This window comes from Ammospiza caudacuta, chromosome 6 (assembly GCF_027887145.1).
Source record: "Ammospiza caudacuta isolate bAmmCau1 chromosome 6, bAmmCau1.pri, whole genome shotgun sequence".
Lineage (NCBI taxonomy): Eukaryota > Metazoa > Chordata > Aves > Passeriformes > Passerellidae > Ammospiza > Ammospiza caudacuta.
Genome location: NC_080598.1, coordinates 44,992,324 through 45,016,918, shown reverse-complemented (window position 1 = coordinate 45,016,918; position 24,595 = coordinate 44,992,324). Strand labels below are relative to the sequence as shown.

At 39.1% G+C, this 24,595-nt stretch overlaps 1 protein-coding gene across 4 annotated transcripts in view; it reads right to left on the bottom strand.

Annotated features, from left to right (window-relative positions):
- The window catches only part of NRXN3 (neurexin 3), a 908,017-nt gene that overhangs the window by 509,587 nt on the left and 373,835 nt on the right, over positions 1–24,595 (bottom strand). For 3 of the 4 annotated variants that reach the window (XM_058806342.1, XM_058806340.1, XM_058806341.1), the window contains 3 exons: positions 23,332–23,522; positions 22,675–22,848; positions 6,687–6,806 (listed from right to left, as the gene is read on the bottom strand). In XM_058806342.1, the coding sequence (XP_058662325.1) occupies positions 6,687–6,806; positions 22,675–22,848; positions 23,332–23,522 (485 nt within the window). Of the gene's footprint in view, positions 1–6,686; positions 6,807–22,674; positions 22,849–23,331; positions 23,523–24,595 lie in introns of those variants that run through there. The other variant, XM_058806344.1, reaches the window with a different exon arrangement.

Below are 24,595 nucleotides of genomic sequence, written 5' to 3'. Positions count from 1 at the left end.
CTCCTATTCTGCTGTACAACATTTCTGTTTCTGCTGCCAGCTTATATCAGTGTCTTATCAGTGATTACACCCTGGGTGTGCCATTACTGAAGGAACAGCTTCTGAGGCCAAATTTCTCATGGGGCAAAATACATAGGACACAGTACCACTTGCTCAGCTACTTTTGAGATGAAAAGTGAAAATTATTGTCATGACTACCAAAGAGCATCAAGTTAAAAAAAAAAATACTCTCAAAGGGAGCAGAGATCACAAGGAACAAAATTATGGCAAGAGTCTTCTGTGACATGCTTATGAAAATGGCATAGCTGCTGAACAGCACCAGGGAGGGAATTAACTGCTTGAACTGTTCAAAGGCTGATAACAGAGGCTGTAATCACTCCCACCTGCAAAAAGTCTCTCTCCTTCCATGCTATTGAAGTCTGTAGCATGGCTGGACCATAGCTTATATGCTGACAGCAGCCAGGTGTGCACAGATATCAATGACTGATTACAGCTCTCATTCTAAATGCTCCTTCTGCCAAGCTGTTGAAGCAATCGTAATTAAATTACTCACTAGAGACCTAGATGCATTTTGGGGATCACAAAAGGATAAAGCTGGCTAGCTTTCACTATTAAAAAAAGGAAACACTTTTATGTCAGGGCACCTTGAGAAGCTGAAAGGTGCAGAAGAAGCAATTTCAAAAAACACCTGTCATTCAAATTCCTTCTTTCTCCCCCAAAACAGGGACAGACAAATTTCTCCCTCTAATGTTGACACTGCCCATTCCGGATGACTCCCGAATGGAACATGGGGCAAACAAGTTCTTGATCTGCTGTCTGATCTGATGTTTAACAGCTCTTACTCAGGGGAGGGAAAAGTCCCTTTAAGTACACTGAAAAGAATGAGCATTCTTAGATCACTGAAGAGCCAAGGCCATTATGTAGTGGGCTATTACTAAGCATCAGAAAAGTGCATGGTGCTTTAATAAGAAGTAGCACCAGTTCCTTGCCCTAAAGATGTTACCTTTCTTGGACCTGCAGGGCAAATTAAACAGTGCTAAGGAGGATGAAAGCAGGGTTCACTACTCAAATCACATTGGTACAATTTACATCATGTACTCAAATACAGAGTTGCATTTCCCTTCTTTTTAATCCCTGTTCTCAGAGGATATGGTCATTCACTGTCAGAAGACACCAAAGGCTTAAGTTAGAAACTGAAAATGAGCCATCAGCCAGAAAACACTAGTCATAATAAAGGAAAGACCACTAAGTAAGCAAGAGCAAAGCATGAGGAGAGAACTAAGAGGTAGGCAGTGTCTGACCTGTTGTAATGAAGTATGATTCACTCAAGATAAATCAGAGGTGACTCTTGCTTCATGTAGGATGGATGTCTCTGTAGTATCAAAGGCAAACCCCCAAGCATGCTGATATTTAAACAGCTGACTGGTTTAGCCATGCATGACTAATGAAGTCTATGCAGATTTATTTTCTACACACTAGCAACCTCTTGCTCTCTGACTCAGTAAGTGAGTAAGCTGGGCACATCAGAAACAAATGGGTGGTAATTAAATATGAACAATAAGAGTGTTTCTGTAAGTAAATCAAGCTGAGTTTTTGGCATTGACATTAAAGGAGGTCATGAATTCTGGACAACAACTGGCTCAGATAGTGAAAAACACAAAATACTGAGACAGAGGGAATAGGGCCCATCTCCCAACAGGGGCTCTGAATCCTGCAATGTAGAGCACGCGCTGTAACTGCTCAGTGACTCACCAAGTTTGGGGTGCAAATGGCTCATGAGCACATCAGAATAAAGCCATCACCATAAAGGAAGGGTTACTTAGCCATTTGCTCTGCTAGTAGTCTCTTCTAATGACTATTCTGCTATGCTATTTAAGCAGGTGTGAGGGAAAACAGTTCTGCCACTCCAACCTAGTTTACAGACTATGCTCCAGAAGCATCAATACACTTTCATACTCATTCAATTACTTTGTAGGGTGCAAAAAAGAAGGGCATTAATGAATAGGAATGGGCCTGGTCTGACAACCTTGGTATGTCACACATGTGGGGCTAAAGCCAGCTTCAATCTTTCTTAATCATTCAAAAATACTCAGGGCTTTACTCTAAAGCATTGGTCTTAGACATTTCTTGCTAATTTTGATATCCCTCCTTTTATGTCAAGTAAAAAAAACCTATTTTGGCTAGTAAGCCTCACTCACTATGATTACATAACTGAAGTTACCAAAAGCTCTTCTTGTGATGGCACTAAATTGATGAACAATGGAACAAAGTCACCATAACTCTCTTTCCCTCTAATCCTTCCCTCCTCCAAATGCGATTCACATAAAACCAGTAAAAGCATATAGGTTATGCATCATATGCAAAGGGATTGTGGAAAAAAATACAACTTGCACAAAAAAAAACCCAACAGCCTTGTATACTACTTCTCTCTCAGATAAAAACAAACATCACTCAGCCAAGCAACCTCATTGGAAGGTTACTTAGGAACAGGATCCTTGAAAAGCATGAAGACTGGAGGCATATGAAGATACCAACACAAGAGGACAAAGAGCTTGGGCTGCTTTTTCTCTTTACCGATCAAATGGAAAAGTAGTTTTTAAACCAGGTGTTTTAAACCAGAATATTACAACCCAAAGTTTATAAATGAATAATATTTATAATGAATAAATAACCCCTCTAAAAATACAATCACTAGTCAGCAGATGGATTTAACTGTTTCAACAACAACATAAAACCTGTTTGAAAAGGTGATTTATACTCTGCTTGCACAAGTCATTGCTGCAAAGCATTGATTTTTCACAGGCAAACCCCTCCACTAATACATACTTGTGTCACCCTGGCAATTGCTCTTGGAAAGCTTGACCCTCAGTGTTACTCGTGTGCATGAAGCACTGAGTAAAAAGCAGCATTTTCTATGATCTACTTTGACATGGATATACCATTTGCATTTGCTAGATTGCATAAGAGGCAGCATTGGCATTCTCTCTTCTGCAGAAAATGTTATTGTTTCATCAGATACACAAGAATGTGAATTAATCGAATCTGTAAAGCTGTTCATAGACAAATGTTTAAATACAGGTCACTTCTCAGGTAGGTTGGAATGCTCAACTATCATGTTTTTATCACATGTCATGGTTAACATTATCAGGATAGAGTTCACCCCAGATGCAAGACACTTCACTAACATCATGGGTTAACTTTACTTCTGCTACCTTACATGCTTGAAGTTGTACATTTGAACAGTCTAAGCAAAAGCTTGGCATGCCAAGCAGGCATTATATTTCTAATATTAACTGCAGTACACTTACACTGACTTCCTACATCTTAGAGTAGTATGTAGATTCTTAAAATAGGTTGAAAGCCCACACTGAATGTGATGCTGAAATGATTAAAACATCTATAAAGATGGAAGACTATGGAACAACTTCAAAAATTTGAAGATATATTTTAAATGACATGGAAAATAGAACCAGTATATCCTGAATAGCATTATTGCTTCTATTTCTACCTTTCATTTCAGGTGCTAGTACTGGCCAGTGTGAAGGGCAAACCTTTAAATTCACTTTTGTACAATGGACCATCTCAAATAACTTGAGGAGAGGGGGTGTCTGTGGGTTATTCCTGAGTTTGGTTTTTTTAAACATCAGTACAGTTGTACTAGTCAGAATGAAGCATATTAAAATTGAATTTATGCCCCCATAGCTCCCATTAATTCCTTATTCTGAAGCATCTTGATTACTACAAAGTCAAGAACATCTAAAACAGAGCTACAGACAAACAGCTAAAAGGCTATATCATCATTTCCATTAGGAATTGAAATTCTAGTCTTGTTAAGCAATTCTGGTGAATGGCTAAACAGGTCTATAGGTTTACAAAATGCATCTCTGTCACCTCTGAAGAGTGAAGGGGAATTACAGGTGCTTCCTCTTCATCCTTCAGAAACAGCAGTTCCAAGCCATTTGCATCTGAATTAGGAAGTTTAATGGCCTAGTCCTGGGACAAAAATTAAACCGGAAAAACATATTGGTGCACCAAGCTTTACTCAGGATTGATAAGACTGAATATCTTTGCAAAGTTTGCTCTAGCAAATAATAAAAAAAGCAAACATAAATCACATCTACCAATAGTTAATTAGGGATAATCTAGGCAATTAACAATAATTGAAGAGAACACCATACTTCCCATTTATCAGTCTCAGAGGCACAGATATATTGTTCATCAAACACACAAAAATTAAAATTTCCAGTGTGGACAATTGACTTAACATAAATAAAAACGCAAAATATGTAAAGTAAGTCAGCCTTTTGCTATCATTTTCATTGGGTAAAACTCTACCTGTTCCACTTACTTCAATACTCCATATTTACACCTGTGGGAGACCATTTTGACCAATTGCTCATAAGGTAGAAATTTAGCCATCTACTAAATTAATAGAATTGCCTGCTGTGGCCAAAAAAAAACTTTTCACCAAAGGGCCTGATGCATTTCTAAACAAAAGGCCTCAGGTTACACAGAAGCTATCTCCCCCTGCCATTACTTGCACTAAAATGCAGTCCAGTGTATTTGCTTCAATTGATAGATGCCTGTACTTGGATTAGCAACCACATCTAAAAGGCAGGAAGGAACAGGACTTTAGCCTTCTCAACTACATACCCACAATGTATCTTTACTGTACCAGGAAGTCAGGAGTAGAAGTCTATTTCCAGTATCATTATACATGGCAAAGACAAAATCAAACAAACAAAACCCACAAAAAAAAAAGTCATACGCACTTTTTGAAGGTCCAGGATGAAGTCTTGTCATGTTCCAGAAGGACACTACACGACTTACCTTTCCAGATCACTTTGAAGCCCACATCCTTCTACCTGCATTTGTAAATTACCAGCCAGGCCTGATAACTGGAGGCTGGCTCCTACACTGTCCACAGCTCCCCCACTCATTTCAAGCTCCCTTCTCAGCATTATTTCCAGCTGCCAGCTCTAAAAATCAGCAAGAAATCCCCAATTACAGACACAGGAACCTGATTCTTGCTGATGCTTCTGGGCCTGCTCTGAGCCATTAGCAACAGCTTAACAAGGGCACAGCAATGTTCTGGAGTTGTGAAGCCAAACACATTAGAAACAAACCCCACAGTATCAATAACCTAAGAGATTTCCTGGATATGTATTTAAATGCAACCCAACAGAATTCAAAGCAGTGTTTCTTTCACACATTTGTGTGCCACCCTTAGCAAGTCTAAACTGATTGACTGAACAAGTAACTTGAGAGTGGGAAAGTGGGTGTCCAATTGATAAAAGCAAACCAAAATAAAAATGCAGAAAATTGGCACCAGATCTTGTGACTCCAACATGAAATGTTTCTTCTGGACCCAAAGGAAACATTCTGAATTCCAAAGCAATCCAAAACCAGACATAGCATTACAGTCTATGAATCTGTGTCAGTAGCATCTTGTTTATACAGCCCCTGTCAAAGCATGAATGCTGGTAGGCCTTTCCAATATCCGTTTGAGAGAAATATGCTGGAAGAAATGGGAGACCAACACAGACAACACTACATACTATGAATGACTCAGAAAAGCAGGCATTTTGGCCTTCAGCAGAGACTGATTGTCACCATGTGCTACACAGCCTGTCACATGTGCCATCAACTCAGTTATGTCTCAGACTTTTAGGGGAAGGTTGCAGATATGAGAGTGCTGTGGCACCAATATTGCATGGACCTTGTTGGTACTACTAATTAAGTCTACCACAAATACCTTAATGAAAAGCAGTTTTTTCTGTGTTTAAAATTTATACAGTCAGTGAACCAAATTATTGAAGCCTACTGTTACACTTACTACAGCACTCATGATGTATTCCTTCGTTCCCTGCCTTGGAGCAAGCCAGGGAGAAGGGGGCAGTCACCTCAAACAAGAAAAGCAGGCAGACAGTAAAGCTGAAGTGATCTGCTCCCTCCAGGCAGGAGCAAAGGCCAAACCATGATGAGCAGAGGCAATGTCAAAAAGCTGATTAGCTGTCCCCTAAAGGCAGACTTAAGGGGTTTGTTGAATTATTTTACCAGAGATTCTAGTAGTACTTGGCCAATAACATTCAGTGTTTTGAGATTAAGCAAATCAATACCAAGAAGCACAATGGTTCTGCTGTGTATTTAACTGATTGCTGGTTTTAAGTGAACATTCTCAGAAACATTACTCAGCATTTCAGCATACAGCTAGTATTTCAATAGAAGACTAGAACACTACTCATTTTACATGCATTCCATGCCTTTTTCACTAAAGTTTGAATGAAAATCTCAAAGCATAATTCAGTACACAAAACCTAGACATTTTTACCTATGAAAATATTACATACAATATCTGCAAAGTCATTCCTGGTTTCTCTAAACCAGGAATTCCATCAACACCAATTATCACCATTGGACTGGTAAAGTTAGCACTCAAAAAGAAGCAGAGAAAAAAACCACGAAAACCAGTCAAACAAAACCCATACATGCTGAATTGCATATTTTCATTTTAAGGTGAAAAAAAATATAACCTGCTGTAGGTTTAAAGAAATTTCCAAGAAAAAAAGTTTGGATTTGACACAGGGAAAGTTGTATTGCAATTGAAAGAACAATGAATCATGTGCTTTCTGTACTCTCATGTATCAGAACTCACAGGTCACCAATGCACTGAAAAGTCTACTTACGATCATTGCACTGGCTCCCAGAATATGAAGTCATGGAGCAGTCACAGGTGAAGCCTTCCCATTGCTGATTACAGATGCCCTGATTTGCACAGGAATCTTCCTGGCAGGTAGTGCTCGGCCCTGGAGAAAGGATGACAAGAAAAGAGTGAAATAAAGCTGAAAGAATCACTGGGTCAGGCCCACAATATCTTCAATTCATCACTATCATGACCACCAGGATCCTCATGCAGAAGAGAGAAAGCACTTAACCAAACACTGCTCCATTGCTGGACGTGCAAGAAACTCAGGTAAAAAGAGCACAAAGACAGTGTTCACCTCACAACAAACACCAAACTGTAACACAGAGCAAGGAATAGGGAACAGCAACATATTCCCTCTTAGGCAGACCCAACTCATACGTTCCCAACTTGCTCAAACAATTTTACAGTGAAACAGGGGTGATGCCAGGCCAACAAGCATGGTCAGGTTGTTGTGCTTCCCTAGAAGTTTGATCCCCTTACAGAAATGAAAGCTAATTAATAGGTCCCTGAAAAATGCCTCATCATACCCAAAGAACACTGATAATGTAGATTCAAACTGCAGTTTTGAAGCCTCAGCTGGCTACAACTTGCCTTCATATGTTAATAAAAGTCAGCCAAACAAAAACCAAACACTCTACCTATTATATTGGCTCCTCTGGAAACATGCCAATAAAGTCCTCAGAAGGACATGACATGTATCCACAACTCTTCTCTTTTTTGACTGCTTTCCCTGCTTTTGGTGGAAGCAGAGAAGGAAGCAGCCACCACTATCAGAACAGCCTTTCATTGTTATGTGATTTGCAGCTAACAGTTGCTATCCTACTCAGGTAAGCCTTGCAAAGACAAACTCCAAGAAATAGGGAAAAAGTAATCTTCAGATCAGAGAGACTCTGAATTACAGCTACTGTAATCCACACGGAGGTAGCTGGATTCTGAATCATCTGAGAGCAGGCATGAAGCTGCAAGTCATAGATCACAAGAATATGAGTTTACAAGTTACCTCCTAGGTAAGTATTTTATATTCAGCATTCTAGACAAAGGTATGTCACTCCTGTTGTGCAGGTTTTTAAATAAAATGTACATATACATTTGACATACCTACTATGCTATATCCTGTATGTGTTGGAAAAGAAGAAATTAAAGAAATAAAGCAGATAATAAAGTATCAATTGGCTAGGCTGCCTAAGATAAGTTCATTAGCCACTTTTGGTCTAGGAGAATAACATAAGAACAAAGAAATAACTGTTTCACCCATCCCAGCATCTTTCTTCAGTCTATGCTAGCAACAGCAACTCCACAAGACTCAGTCCTTTCCTTATTTCTTCATCACATCAATACTACCATCTGTATTTTATAGATTAGATAGAACAGACCAAAGCAGAAACAGCATTTTGAAATATTTTAACATAAAATGAAACCCTTCAACCTCCATCAGACACCATCCATAGTGATTTCACTGAATTCCACCATTATTCAGTATCTTTGATACTGAGATTGCACACCAGGGCGCTTCTGTATTTACAAGCCCTCGTAGAATCCACATCTAACTGGATGTCCCATGTCAGGTTGCAATGTTCCCAACAATTCAAAGACCAAGTCAGGAATGGACCCTTAAAGCTTTGGTGCAGAGTTTCGGCTCTCCCCACCAGACCACCTGTCCTCACTGAAAGAACAGAATGGATGAATTTCAGTAGTTTTTCAGCTATCTGCATTTCTTTTCATCTCTCCTGCAATGAGAATGAACATGTGACTAAGTAAGTAGAGTTTGACTGAATGTTAACAAAAACCTGAGCTTCTTCCAGAATTTATTACACTGCTATAAGAAACCAAACAAACAAACAAACCCCAAAACCTCTAGGTAGAAGCATAAGTGCAGTTAATAGAAGATGACAACAAAATCCCTAAAGGAAAGTTCACCTATTGAAAAGAAGTGACAGCAGGAGCCACAGCACGAAAACCCCTTGTTGCCATGCTGAAAGAAAGCTGAGCAGCATTTTTCAACACTCTTCTCCTCCCCTCCACCTCTTCTTCCCACCCACCTGACTCTCATTTGCAGCCATACGAATCCCAGTGGTCTCAGTGGCACAGTGTGAAATTAACAGATCACTTCTAGATTAGAACAGAGCTGACAGACTTTCCAGTGTGGGCGGGCACACACATGTATGTACAGGCCTCCCTCCTGCCTTTACTCTTGTAAAAATCATGGATATAAATATATATACCTGTGCATCAGTTTGTGGTCTGGTACTTGCTGCAGACTTACTCTGGCCAAGAAGAAGAAGGGATAACATTTAACAATCTGAAATAGAATGTTAATTGTCATTTTCCCTAAAATGTCTAAATTATCTGAGGATAAGGAATGAGGAACAGATTACCTCTCCTGCACATTACTATCCCACTATCTAACCTCTAACTTCAATCATGAATGCCAATACTGCTAGAGGTATTAACAAGCAAGCTATCTATGCCTATATTTTAAAATTAAACCAGAAGGCAGCTGTGACTCTATGCAAACTTGCTACAGCCTCAACTATAAAGACCATTACAGAGAAGCAGAGCAGAACACCATTTTCAAAAACAATTCTCCACTTTTCCTACATTTTCTGAGAACACTTTAATCACTAACTAGACTTGACAATGGGCATATCCTTTGTCTAGATGCTGCAAGAGAAAAGACTCTATTCAAGGAATAAGACTGCATGAGGCCCAGTACCTTGGCTTGAAGTCTTCATATGATTGAGCCCAGAGAGCAAAGTATTTGAATTCATGGCCTGCATTATGGTATCTGAATTGTATTTAACAGAAATCAACTGTGAAGGTGGGAACAGCACTTTCAGCAGCCGGGGGGGGGAAGGAAAAAGGAAAAAAAAAAAAAAAACTCACAATGATGAGGAATTTTGAAAGCCTGACAATACCACAAGGAAGCTTGAAGCCTGATCTGCCATCTTTAGAGTCAGTGGTGACAGCACAGCACAGATGCTGGGTACTTGGCCTCACTTCTTAGTACTATGGGCCATTTGAATCATAAAAGGCTCGTTGTCTCAGAGAGTTCATCTACTCCTGCTGCTAACAGTCATGGCCTGATGTCATAATCCTCTGTGGCAACAGAATCTTCAGAGCAACTAATAGGGATGTCACAGGGAATTAGGATTTTGGATTAGGGAGCAAAGTGACAGAAGCACAGGAAGGATTATAAAACATGAAGATTGTGCTACCATGCACATGCCCTTTAGTGCTAACGAACAAGGAAAGAAGATGACAAACAACTTATATATAAAGCAGTAGAATTGTTTCTAAATTACCAGTGCCATCAGGACTCGGGTCTATTTTTAATCTCATTCCTCTGGCAACACTAAGAGCAGACAAAGTATTTAAAAGCAAAGTTTCAGAATTAGTCTTCACATAATAATCTGAGATACCTCTGATTTTACTGTCTGTCTGTAGCTGAGCTTGGTGCATTGCCTTCTTCGTGCCACACGCACAGTGGAAAGAGGAGTAAGTGGGCAGTAGATATCAAGTAGAAGTGGAAAAGTCCCCAGAAAAGCAATGCCACTAGCAGAAGCATGACTTGCTGTGTCTCTTCCTGTCCAGGCTAAGCCTACCAAGAGAGGCCTCTCCTTTGGAACATGAAATAACAAACCAGGATTCTTCAACAATATCCTTTGTATCTTTATATCTGGATCTCCAATTTTTACTGGAACAGCTCAGTATCCAAGGACTTGCAGGATCTGACATTTGTTGTGTTTCCCTCCCTGCGAAGGAGACCAGCACTACACTTTTCTACACCTATCCAGATGTATTGTTTGTTTGCTAATTTTTCTAATAAGTATTTGAAGAAAATCACCTTTGAAGAGTATAATAGCCTGATTTTTTATGTGTATTCTGCTTAGACAAATTGGTTTTTCTGCCCTCTTTCCTAAAATCAGTTATATGGTATGTTTCTCTTTGCTCTGAAATTAAAAAAAAAATTCTACTGCTGCATGTTGCTAAAACTTCTACGTTTCACTGGCAAAAAAAGTCATTCCTTCTGTATCTTTTGAAAGCCCTTAACAGGAAAAGGAACTTGAGAAATAAAAGACAGCATTGTGTTTACTGTTCTTTCAAGTTACATGTAGAATCAGTTTATACAGCAGCTGCAGGATTATAACACAACTGCTTCATGCTTTGATCATAACTAGCAATAAATATTAAGATAAATATTAATAATAAACCATTGCACATAATACCTTCCTCCACACATTAAAAATTCACTCTTTTGGAAGGGAATCAACCATTTGTGTTAACGTTATTGTCTCAATAAGATGAAGATGAGCAACAGGGGAAGTTCAGTAACAGTATGGTTCTATTTTCATTCTTCACCACCCCAAATGCTCTCATCTCTTCTCCTTTATCTTCAGAAATGGTACAAAGCAATAGGAAAGTAACACACACAAGGCATCTTCAAAGCCTCTGCAGAATAAGGTGCCTTTTCAGTCCTGTAGTTCCTAAATTACAAATGTCATGCAGCACTGAAATATCTCTACTGTAAAGTCAGACATTACAATCAACTTACACCTTTCATAAAACTACACTCTACTGTCAGCATTCCTCTTTCATAACCAGAGAGCATCAGCCTTTTTTAATTCACTCTGCAGTAGCAGTTCAGCTCAGAAAGGCATCAGGTCTTGGAAACCATATGTACCAGGTAGAAAATAAACCTGTTCCAGGACTCACTCCTCCTTGCAGGTTATGGAGGAAACAAAGTTATGCCCAATAGTTTTCTAGTGTTAGAATAATTTGGAAAACAAGATTATTCCTCTTTAAAAAGTGAGCAAATTAAGGGTGAATCTCATGGAACCATCAATTTCTGGGACGGACCATACCATGTATACTGTTACTGCCACATACATATTGGTGGTATGTCAGCAATTACTTTGCACTAATCCAATAAACTAAATTACAGTGAGGGCTCAGTGCATGATTCACAAAGCTAGATTTTGTATTTTGAGTCACAGATAGCAGAAAGCAGGAATATCACAGACTAATATAGCAAACCAGAACCAAAAACCAAACAGATTTTCAATGACTGCAAGGCCAGCTCTTCAAGCTCTCAGTTTCATACTTTGTTAAGAACTCATCATCCCTTTCATCACCTAAATAAGGTTAGGCATCTGTCAGGTTCCATATTTAAAGTTACTCATTGTCAGAAATAACTCAAAAGCCAGCATTCTTCTGTCCTCTGTGAACTGTAGCCATTTTTTTCAGTGCCTCAACAGAGCCTGAATGCTTCATCCACCTGATATAAGTCATGCTGCTGAGTCCTTTTGTTCCAAATAAGTGGCTGGTCTGAAAACTTCAACTAGTTAAAATAACAAACATGCACAAATGTGCTTTCTCCCACAGAAAGCACATCTATCTCAAGGTTACAGAAGAAGGGAATCTAGAAGCAATGGCAAATCACAGAAATGGATCTGCAAAGTGCTGGAATTTCCTTCCCCTCAAAGAAAGCTGGCATATACCTGTCACCCTCTCCCTTGCAACTCTTCCACTTGCCATTTCTAGGTAACCTAAAAGGTCATAAGCAACGTGCTTATACACATGCTGGTGAGGAGAGAACCAAAAAAAGGCCAAAAGAATAAAAATCCCAACCGGAGAACAAGAAATCAACTGCATAAAAGGGAGTATGCCTGCACACAGAATGCAACAAGGGACAGGGAGATACAAACAAAGCAGAGGAACTAAACAGCATTTGGACATTCAGACACAGAAACTAAAAGCATAAAGGAAAATTGAAAGGGTGGTACATGAACAAGAAAAAAACAGAGTACATTGGGAAAACATCCTTCCTCACTGCAAATCACAGCAATATAAAAGAGTCACAGAATAGTCTGATTTGGAAGGGACCCACGAGGATCATGGCCTATACTGAAATAGCCAAACCTATTTAGCAAAGGTTGGTTTCCTGGAAAGCCAATAATCCACTTTATGCACTCAAGCCAAATGCTTCCCCTTAGGCTTCAATGTAATCAGATGTCTCTACCTGCAGGGCAAATACTCTTACAGGGTTAAAACCTCTGTAAAAAAATTGAGCATGAGATGGAACAATCTTCACAGGTGTATTATGCCTTTGGTTCTGAGGACTCAGGAAAATCAAAACAATAGAACTCTTTCTTCCAAGACTTCCTGTGCATGATGCATCCACTTCAATAAACATCAATAATCAAGCTCAGGAACTCCTGAGCATGAATTCTGATGGACACATAACTGACTACAGAGAACAACAGTGGCTGTGGCAAGAGAGACACAATACTTGCTGATGTCTAATGTAAGTCCTAAAATCATTGCCACAATTTCAGTGGATAGCAGAAAACATATTAATCCTAAAGTTATTTATACTCCAGTGTACTTCCAGGATGTTTTTTTCTTATCACATCAGTCTCAGTCCACATATATTTCCTATTTTTTCAAATCTCATCTTTTACCTCTTATTTACATAAACTTCAGAAATCCCCTAGGGGCAGCACCTCTCTATATCACTCACCTCTGTAAGACAGAGCACTTCAAATGTTACAGTTGGGAACGGGTCAGAGATGCCAACAAAACATAGCTGCAGTCAGAGGCTCCACACGCATAAGGCAAAATACATTGCATTAACTTCTGTCTACCTCAAGGCTGTCAAATATTTCAGATTCAATGTCTCATATGGATTCAATTGCTAAAATTATCTCAGACTGTCAGTATCATTACCTGCTGGGTAAGAGGGTATCTCTTAATATGCTCCTGTCAGCAACTGCTACAGCAATAAACTGTTAAAACATCCTTATTCGTTCAAATTTATTTTTATCCTTTTCTACTGAGCCACAGAACACCAAACTCTACTTAAAAAACACAGATGATATCCTGAAGGAAAGGTAATGGCTACCTGCCTATAACTGGAATACAGAACAAGAATATTTTAATTTGAAAATGGCATGTATTACATTAGATGACGTCAGCAATATCACCACGTCTTCACAGTAAACACAGTGAATAGAAAAGGAGTTTATGGATCATGTGATTAAAGCTACAAAATCTTAATTCCAGAGATATGTAAAATTTCAGGAAGTCTCTATCTCAGAGAGTGAAACAGGAACATTCTATGTTTTGTCTCACAACAGAACCTTAGACATTAAGTGGCTTAGACATAAAATTTCAAGGTGACTAAGATGATCCCATAACAGAGGCTATCTGTGGCTTGAGGACTGCTAAACAGAGACACATTGTTCAATTCCTCTGACTTCCCTTTATACCTGAAACCATTATCTCCTTTCCCATTAAAAAGGAGGACCAATTTTTTAACTTTCATGGCATTCCAGAATAAATTAATTTGTACTCTATATTGCAGTCTTTACAGATGAATTGGGAAGTACATTTTCATTATCATATTTAAAGGATTCACTTTCAACGCCATGGAAAACATCTTCCTGTTTATACTAGTATCAGACCTATTAATCTCTAATAGGCACATTTCCTTATTTATGTCCCAGGAAAAAAGTCTACAGTGTCTCTGAGAATACCTGGTTTCCTTATTCTCACAAATGCTACTGAACCTAGTGCCTTTCTCAAATAACTCCTTGGCCTGGTGGCACAGCTCCTGGACAAGGACACACCTGCAGGGGGATGACTCAGCCCCAGCTTCTTGGACAGGCACTCTGTACCACCAGGGCCTGCAGACCTGCCAGAAAATCTCTTTGGGGGGAAGGCTGTGACATCAGGTGTGGCAACAGCCACTGGGGAAGGAGCTTTGTGGCACAGAACCAGCACAATGTTGGCAGCACTGACAGCTGAGACAGGGACAAGGGAACTCCTCGTCCTCCTCAGTGTTAAAAGCTGCTCCCATGTGCTCCTCTCTGGTTCTGCTACTGTGCTGACCCTCCAAAATGGAACCTTTCCTACCCTAACTATGGCTTGTAAAAAACTATTTTAAATATTGAGGGAGCTTGTAGTTTAGAGATTTTTGGTTTTGGGTTTTTTTTTTTTTATTTCAAAATTGAAATTCCAGAAAGTTATTTCTACGGGTTTTTTTTTTTTCAAAATCTACATAAAAACAAAAAACCAAAACATCACAGTTTTTACCTCCTGATCTCCCTCCTTAAGATCACTACTAAAGAAACTAATTTAACTTTCTGTTTTTTAAAGCTCTGAGGGCTTTCTAAGTCTTGATGCACAGCAGGTATTTGCGTGATCATTAGGCTTTCCAGGAAATCAGCTGGTGCTTTAATGGCCATTCAGAGATTGATACAGTCAAATTCCCCAGGTCAACAGAAGCAGCTCCGTTGTTTGCCATGTTCTTCTTCAACTCAGAATCCTCCTCCACATATGCTGGGGTTTGCCATTCTCTTCCTGTCTTAGAGGTGTGACTGCACCCAGTAAAAGGCACTAAATGTTACATCAAAGCATCTTTCATTGAAACAAGTAATGGAGAAGAAGAACAACCTTCACTACCTTGCAGGTCAGCTTTGGTCAACTCAACTTTGTTAGCAAAAAAAAAAAAAAAAAAAAAAAAAAAAAAAAAAAAAAAAAAGCAAAGACAATAAAGAACAGGTTAGTATAAAAGCAGATAAACCAGGGCAACAGGGCAACATCACTTTGAATAAATAAATAAATGCAACTGGTATAACCATCACAGCTAATATGCATAATCAAAACACAGAAATGACAACATAAGCAACAGAAGGACAATGACTACATTAATACCACCAACAGATAGCAAAACCAAGTAGAGAAGAAATGCATTTAATTCATGTAAACACAAATTAAAAAATTTATAGATAATACAAAGAGAAGAAAAAACATCACATTCTTCAACCCATCTCCCAGCATTTACAATAATTTTAGAGAGATTTTGTCTTGTTTGAGAAATACATAGAATCCATTTAAGCAAAAATAAAAATCTATCTGACTTTCAGTACCTCCATCAAGCATGCACTTAGTTTATTTGGCTTTTTGTCCAAAGTGGATTTATTGCCAGAAAACCATAGAGGACTGATAATTCTATAAGACAAAAATTTCTGTTTATGCAAAGAAGTGAACTCAACACTGGATATAAGTGACAGTAGCACCTTGCCCCCTCACAAGCTGTCACCTGCTCATAGATTTCAACACATTCTTAAAAAAAACTTACATCAACAGGCAAGCAGACAGCTCAGGCTTTAGACCCATATAGTCTTAATCAGTCATTGGAGCAATAAAAAAACAAAGAGTACCAGTTCATTATTTCACCTAGGTTAGAATGATCTTGTTATCTGTGGTCAAATCACAGTCCACATGGAAAAAAATTCATAGGTCTACTAAGTCTGACTGTCTAAAGATCCAAATACACTGTGTGAAGACTGAAGAGCATCAAAAGCAAAGCAATACTTGCACTGATGCTCTTCCATGTAGGCACAGGGTTTCTTTTCTTTTTTTGTTGTTGTTGTTGTTTGGGCTTTTTGTTTCATTTTTGTTTATTTTGTTTGGTTGGTTTGCAGTTTTTTCTTTTAATGGAGTCAGTTACAAGGAAGCCACATAGATTTTTGGTGTATTATACCTTGATTCTAAGTTTTCTCTTTCAGAATGGAAAAAATAGAGGACAAAGATGAGAGCACAGGCAGCAGCTCATGAATCCCCTGCCTCTGAAGGTTAAATATTTCTATTTCACAGCACAATAGGAACAACAAAACACCAAATCATCAACTTCATTGCTAAAAAGATGGTTATTTAACAAGTGCATACTTACCATCTTAACCTGCTCTTAAAAAGTTCTAATATCACAGCTGATACTGAAGAAAGATTGGTAGTTCTCCTTTCCCCACTGTCTTCTCTTACATTTACAACCCAATAAATTAGAACTGACACGTGCAGATGCCATTTCCTGTGCTTCCTAAGAATTTTAACATTTTAAATCTTTGCTGTTTCACAGCCTCTGAATGACTCAAGATAGCAATTATCCTCCCTTTCGAGATAGTTAGAATTTTCTCTCCACTTTTGAAACTGCTTTACTACATAAAGCTATAAAATCCCATTTTCCTTAAACAAAATTCAAAAGAAAGGAGAAAGGTGTAGAAAGAAAAGGATGCACTTCTCCATGCATCATTTTCAACACTTATTCTAACAAAGTAATTTCTCTATAACAAACAAGTACTTTTTCTACTTCCCTGCACCTCATTCTCTTTGTAGCTGAGAGAAGAAGCTCATATTTGTTCCATAAATCCAGCAGCATTATGAGAATAGAATACAAAAGCAAGGAAAAGGAAAGACGTCAAACCATCATGGAGCAAATTAATGCTCCACTCTTCAATGGACAACCTTTGATTCCAGAGAGAAAGTGAAGTATGACCAGATTTGAATTTTCTCTACTGAGCAGATGAAGGGTGAAATCCTTTTTGACATTATCCTGCTGTGAGATTTTAAGCATGAGATTAGATTTTCTGTTTTCCACATACTGCTTAGTATGCAAAATGTGTTTCCGATTATCCAGCCTGTATGTGTCATTCGTGCTTTTCACGCACCAGTGAATTCCAAAGGTTAACTATACTATTTAATGGAAAGTAGCAAAAGATTATGATTTTACTGTGGGATCTGGAAAGAAGATTAAATTAGGACCAAAAAAAAGTCCCAAAACATCTGGAATAGTGTCAGCCAGTTTAATAATAACCAGTCTCCTTTGTGAGAAGCTGTTAGTGGAACAGGTGAGGTAGAAGCAACATCACTAAAGCACATAGAAAACTTCCTTACAGAAGAAATAAAATGTTCTTTAGACACTACTCTTAGGGGTTTTTGGCCGGGCACACAATGGGGTAAAAACATTTAGAACATGCAGCTGAATTTCAGATAGCTCTAGTGCCCATGGGAAGCAATATAAGGATGTCCAATTAAAAGAAAGGAAAACATGTGAGAACATGTGGCAAATTAATAAAGAGATGAAAAAATGCCTCAAAGGCAGAAAAGTACTCATCAATATTGAGGACATCCTCTTCAAACTGCACAAAAGATTGGACATCTGATTAACTTATTCAAGGACCAGTGAGAAAAAAAAAAACCACTGAATCACTCAGTCTAGATTTTCATGGATGGAATAAATTGATCCATTTATCTAGTAGTAAGACCAGGAATAAGGAGTTCAGCAATAAGACCTCATTTTAAAAGTCAAAAAGTGAGAGAAAGCTGAAGTGAAGTTTAAATTGTTTACTTTAAAGAAGGGAAATTAGGTCACCTGATACAACTTCTTCCATCTACCAACTCTTCATATATACCATAGTGCAGACATCTCTCTCAAACTGTGTATGTTTGATGTAGAATAGTCTGTACTGCTCAAACTCAGGAGTAAAAAGTTTCCAACCACCCTTCATAGGCTGTTGAGCTACAGACTGGAGACAACTCTGTCCTGATACAAGACTTTTCTTCAGTTTCTAATGCTTTGCTCATGTCCAAGAGCCTCCATCCACATTTTAGAAGTGGTTTACAAGACATAGATGAATTTCATACTTTTATCACAAATACAAGAACACCTGGAAGATTAATTTCATGGGTGGGGAAAGCAAGGCCGAAAGCAGGCGGCAGACTTGCCTTCAAGCTTCCACTAGAAGAGGCCATTCCATTTGAAGACCTTTCTGAAAATTCATTTTGTCTCTTCAGTGTGTTTAATACTCTGATGCAACACTGACACAAGGACCATTTAAGTCTTTGCCTCTTCACTACTTTTGGTAGCTTTTCTCAGGCCCTCTCACCAATGCCCTTTTTGAAGTGGTGGTAAAAGAAAGGGCCCTTTTGTTAGGTCAGAGATAATGGTGAAAGATGCAGTGAGCAAAAGAGATCAACAAACAGAAAAATGAACAAATATATTGGTGACGTGTCATTCTCACCAAGATTTTTTCTCCTCAGAGCTGTGTGCAGCACACCTGAACATACCCCAGGCAACAAGGTGGTTTCTGGCTTTGCAACATCCCTTCCAGGGAAACACAAGCTGCCACTACAGATCTGATCAGACTGTCAAGATCCATGAAGAGCTGCCTGTTGGTCCTGAAAAATGAGGAATGTAGCAATTGCAAAAGAAAAAAAGATCTGTGCGATATGAACCTTTAACTTCATAAAATCATTTAACATTTCACACTCTTGGGTTCTCTTCTTCCAGATAATCCCCCTCAAAATCCTTTGCCCAAAGCAATGGCACTACAGGATACATTCAAACACAAAACATGTCAGTGTGGTAGCTATCATCTTGTCAAACACACAGGTGATTGAACACTTCAAAAGCTGAAACCATAAGCTTCTACAGCACACATGGAAGCTGCATGGTGCAATAGGGAGCTGATATGTCACCTAACAAAAACTACAAAGAGGTTATTTAGTTGTGCTAGCCTAAACAAATCCCACCATATATAATTTAAAGAAATTATAGCAATAGAACCAGTAGGATATCAGAGGTAAAATAATTATTGCTTCAAGTCTTGAAGTGACTTTTTTTAGCACTACTATACACTGTACATCAGCCAATTTCAGTGTCAAGGATGCCTGCATCTCAAGAGTGACTTGTATGTATGACTACGAATGTTTTGGTGGGTTCCGAAGAAAAATATGTCCTATAAATACAAATTATTGAAAGTGCTTCCTGTTCAAGTAGAAGCCTTACTCATCAGTGGAACACAGATAATTCTGTGGTAAGTGTGTGCTTTGGTGCACAGGGAGGCTGAATGAATCATTGCTTAAGCACACAAGAGGAACAACGTGGTCAAGGAAGTTCAATGGCTTGCTCAAACTGAATAAAAGGAGGCAAGATAAGACAATAAGGAATATTATTTTCCTATCTAAACTTGTGCATCTTAATTGGTGGCATGAAACAGGGTACTGAAATGCATGAACAGAGATAAAAAACACAAACAGGATGCAACAATGTCACCCCTTTGCAGCAGTACTGGTGCATCTTAGCCAGGATAGTGCTCTCTGCTGACCTACATCTCATATTCTACTGCTCTCAAGGCCTTCTTCTTCTAAATATTCTTTGATTTTGTTCTGAGATGAAACTGACAGTTTCTAAGAAAACAGCTGCCACATGGTAATCTCTGCCTCTGAAAGCAAGGCATCAACAGAAGACAAGCATTATCAGAAATCCCTCTCACATGGCCTTTGGAAGACAAGATTCATTGTGAGAATGGAACAACATTTCCTTAAGCATGCATGTTCCCATCATATATGTGGCCCCTCTGCCCTTCATGATCAAATACAGAGAGGTCCAGCAAATCAACACACAGCATGACTACTCAGACAAAAAGTCTGCATTAAAAATGTATTTAAACATCATGAGGCAGCGAGGACTACTTGGGACTTCTGCCCTTAGAAACATTAAGACTGCACCCAAAGTTACATCAGATGGAAACAAACTAGGGAGACATAAATAAGGACTGAACAACCTTACAGTTTTTCTTTCCTTGGAGAATGAGAGATAAATGTGACTTTCACTGGCAACAGTAAGAATAGGCCCCAGCATGCAGCAAGACAGATCTGAGATGAGGCTTTGAGGATTGTTATGATTCAAAAATTAAGGAAAAAAATAGCCAACAACAAACGTAACAGCTTTACAGTAACCAAATTCTCAAGTTTTTACTAATCCTAAATACATTGGCAAAAAAGAACACTTTCCTCTTCAGCAGTTTCCTTGGTACTGAACAGGGATCATTTGGGAAGGTAGAAAGGGCACAGCTTTCCAAGATCAAGCTCTTGCAAAGGCAGAATGATGACCGTCACTGCCCTTATCACCCAATTTTTTAGGTCTCTTTCCAATTCTGGGTCCTGTTTGAAGGACTTTAGAAGAGAAGGGGAACTTGCTTTCAGGAAACCAAAGCAATCTCCACATTCATGCAGCAGCTGTGCTGGTGCCACGCTGGCACACAGACAAAGGGCCACTTTATGTGTTTTGGGAGCAGCACTGATGTTACACAACCATGGCAATACAACACTACATCAAAGAACTGCACTGGGTACAGGAGAAGGAAACACCACAGCTCTAATGGGACACTCTTCAGGGCAAGCCTCATGGCTGTGTCCCTGAGCCACACACAGAACAACAGGATGGTCTGACTGGGTGGTTCTCTGGATGAGGAGGGCTAGTAGAGATCACATGCCAGCTAAAGAGCCAGTGGGTTGCGATAATTTAAAAAAAAAGAGTTATCAAAAAAAAACCACTAATACTAAAGAGCTTTCAGTGCATCTGATGCAAATAGAACAGACTTTTTCATAAACCTCAGATGCATTTTTTCCTTGAACCTTATAAACAACAATACAGAAAAGGGGTACTTCTTTTGCTGGCTCTGCCCCAAACAGGCAAAGACACAAATTCTCCTACACTGTGCTCATTTCCACAAGGAACAAAGTGGTTAATAGACACTATTAAGAAAAAGAGAGAAAGACAGATTAAAAACAGCCTACTGTTGTCATCTTATTGCAAAAGCTCCATACTTTCTCAGTGATTGCTCATGGGCAGCTCCTCACAGCACTGACTCCTTCATCTTCACAGCACAGCCAACAAACTCCAACTCTCTCCTCACCCAGCTAACCCACCCTTTTGTGGCATTCCTCTTCTTATTGGACACAGCTGTGGCCTATTAAGGGCAGGCCTGTTCCTAATCTTTGGTGATTAGTACAGCTGCAACTCCTCAGGTGTGAGACTACCTTCTACACTATTTTCTTACATTATGTCCCTCCACAGCCTACAACTGCCTGCCAATGTTGTGAGATGGGAGTTGACATGGAGGGAGCTCCTGTGAGAAGACACAAAATTCTTACAAACCAGCATACTATTGTGGGAGCATAGAAGGAGGGCTGGGGCACAGGAGCTCCCAGCCAGCCAGAATACTGAGACACAAACAAGGGATCAGACCTGATTGGATGGTCAATTTGGTACTCAAAGTTCTCCCTCGGATGATACATTCAATCTTAAGACAGAACAGTCTTGACAAGCAGGAGGGCTTCATCATGATGTAACTTGTAATCTTGACACAGTAAAGAAAGATGATCAAGGAGTTTTTTCATGTTGTGAAATTGTTGAAGGATCAGTTTGGGACATACATCTTGTTTTAGCAAATGAACATACAAACTTCACAGAAAAAGCTATCTTCCTGTAGTGACTGGTAGCCATCATAGCAGCCTGGTGGTACTGAGTGATTCTAGACATAATGGTGATTGTCATTTAACCCAGACAGCAAAACCTTGGACTTCTGGATGGTAAGTATTGCAAGTGCTTTGGGAATTGAAGGCATATGCATTGTACTGAGTCAGTGATGCTGATGTCAATATTCTTTTAACCAATGGGAGCTTACAGGAACAGCAAATTATTTAAAGAGGCTTCAAGAAAACACTATGGTTTACATGCTGCAAAAAGTAACTCATCCCACTGAGTTCTAAACTGGCTGGAAAAGACAGACAACTGAAGAGAAATGTTTCCCAGGCAGAAGAGGCAATGCCTCCAGTGCTTTCCCTAGAGGTACACCTCATCAAAAATTAACTCCTCTTTCAGTCAAATCTTTATCATTCAGCTCCTTCTGCCTTCCATTTCCCCTGTCTCTACCTGTTCTTCCAAATACTTACTTCTGTGAATCCCAAGAAAGGCTGCTCTGAAGCACAAATTAACTGAATGCTCAGAACATCTTCCCAAGTATTTTAAGGCTACTGCAATGCTAATAAACCACTCCGAAAAAACCACTAGTAAGTAGTAGTCCATCCCTTAGTACCATGCCTTCCCACTAGTAAAGGTACCAACTCACAGGGGAAAGAGCACAGAGGCAAAGAGCTGCTAAGCCACTCACAGAAACTGGCAATCCATAAGCTGCATTTGGTAGACAAAAGTGTAATAAAGAATATTGCCATGGAAGCAAACTAATGAAATGGACAGTAAGGTAAACAAGTAGTGCACAGAGTGCAACAGTGCAGTGTGAAGTGAGTGCTGGAGAAGGGAACCTCTCTGAAATCAGTCATACCTTCACAGCCACGCTCAATCTGCCCACTGCGGTGCAGAGCATCATTGATAAGGTCAGGCAGACGCCCATTCAGGTCTACAGATGCCAGGCAGCCCTGAAATCCATCACGAGAGGCCACAAGCTTTGGGAGGTTGCTATACATGCCTTGAGCCAGGCCAGCAATGTAGAGATCACCTGGAGCAGAGAGGGGCAAACACAAGGAGGAGGAGGTTACACACCTTCTAGAGTCACTTTTCTTGCCACCAAATGCGAATAAAGCAGTGATCACACATTCAGAAAAAGTTTAAAAGAGAGCAACATATTGTGCAAGAAGTAATTTCTGATTCCCTTAATACAAAATACCAAAATAAACCCAAAAACTGAACAACCAACTAAAAAACAAAACCAAAGAAACCATCACAAAATCCCCTAAATAGTCTTAGTTCTCATTGCTACCTAACTAGGGAAAAGTAAAAAATGACAATTTCTGAAAAAGCAAAATATGACAAACTATTTGGCTACATAAAGTTGTTAAACCAAAAAGAGATAAATGAATTTGAAAGCCAAAATGTGCAAAGTCCAGATTACTCTCCTATAATGCATGGTTATTCCAAGCTTTCTCCTGTTCACAGCCTTGCAAGAACAAAAGCGGGAATCTGTCAATCTTATGGAGTTTACCTTTAAGATCCAGATTTTTGGCACCATTGATAACCTGAGTGACCACCTTGGTGTCCACTTTCAAGCTGTGTGTGTTACTGTTATCTCTGGTAATGACAACATTGTGCCACTGATTGTCATTCAGAGGACGATCACTGTTGCCTTTGATAACATTAGGTCCATTTCCAAGGTCAAACACGTAGTGTATATACCTGTGTAAATATAGCAAGAACTGGTTAATATTCTGGAAGAACTCCAGCATTACTGAACCGTATTCTAGCCAGAGCTGGTAAATTAACAAGTCATGAAGGGAAATATCTCAGGGTTACAAAGTTCTAATAACCCAAAATATTAGCCACTGCTTTGAAAGAATATAGTTGTTTCCTTTCTACCAAAGTGTAAAGATTAGTATTTTGAGATGACAACATTCCAAGTAATCAGATTCTAATCACAAAACATTCCTCTTTTTCACAAATTTCTCTCAGATCCACAAAAACACTGTCTGTGCATATTTTTTTTTTAATTGGTAATATTGATTAATGTACTGGGGAGTAACACTAGATATGCCTATTTGGGGCATATATTCCCTAGGTTAATTCTGAGTTTTGAATAACTCCCATAAGAAGTTAATTAGGAAACTCACTTGAAAAATTGTACTAAAATTCTCATGAGATCCTAGACTTATTCAAACAGCTGAAAAACAATTAGCAAAGCTTTTGGCAAAAATAGAGATCCTAACAAAGACTGAAGTCATGGGAGTGTTACCCTGAATTATTTATATAGTGCAAACAGAGAAATCCACCTGGGGATGGAAGAGAAGTATTCTACTAAGAAAAGAAAAAAAAAAAAAAGACAACAAAATTCTACTCTCAACAGAGCACCAGGGGATCGTGACTGTTGCTTTTTTTATTACTCAATGTCCCACTTAAAAAGTATGTGCAAAGCCAAAACCAAAAACAGACTGAACTGAAATAAACAGGACTGGTAAACTGTGGAAAACATGTCTACCATGACTAAATCATCAGAGATCAAAATTTGTTCAGCTAACAAGGATTTTTTTTTAATGAGCTATAGGTCTTCTGAAAAGAATACAGCAGCTCAAAAGCAAGCTGAGTTCGCTTTTCATCAAGCATCACCAGCAGAAGTACAAATTCAGCAGCCAATGTGCTTTTTCTTTTTCCTTCACTGGAGATGGCAGAAAAAAACAGGTATTACAATGGGAAAAGAAAAGGGAGAGGGAGTGGGGGAGACATACAGAGCCCTCAGCACATCTCCTCCTCTGTGC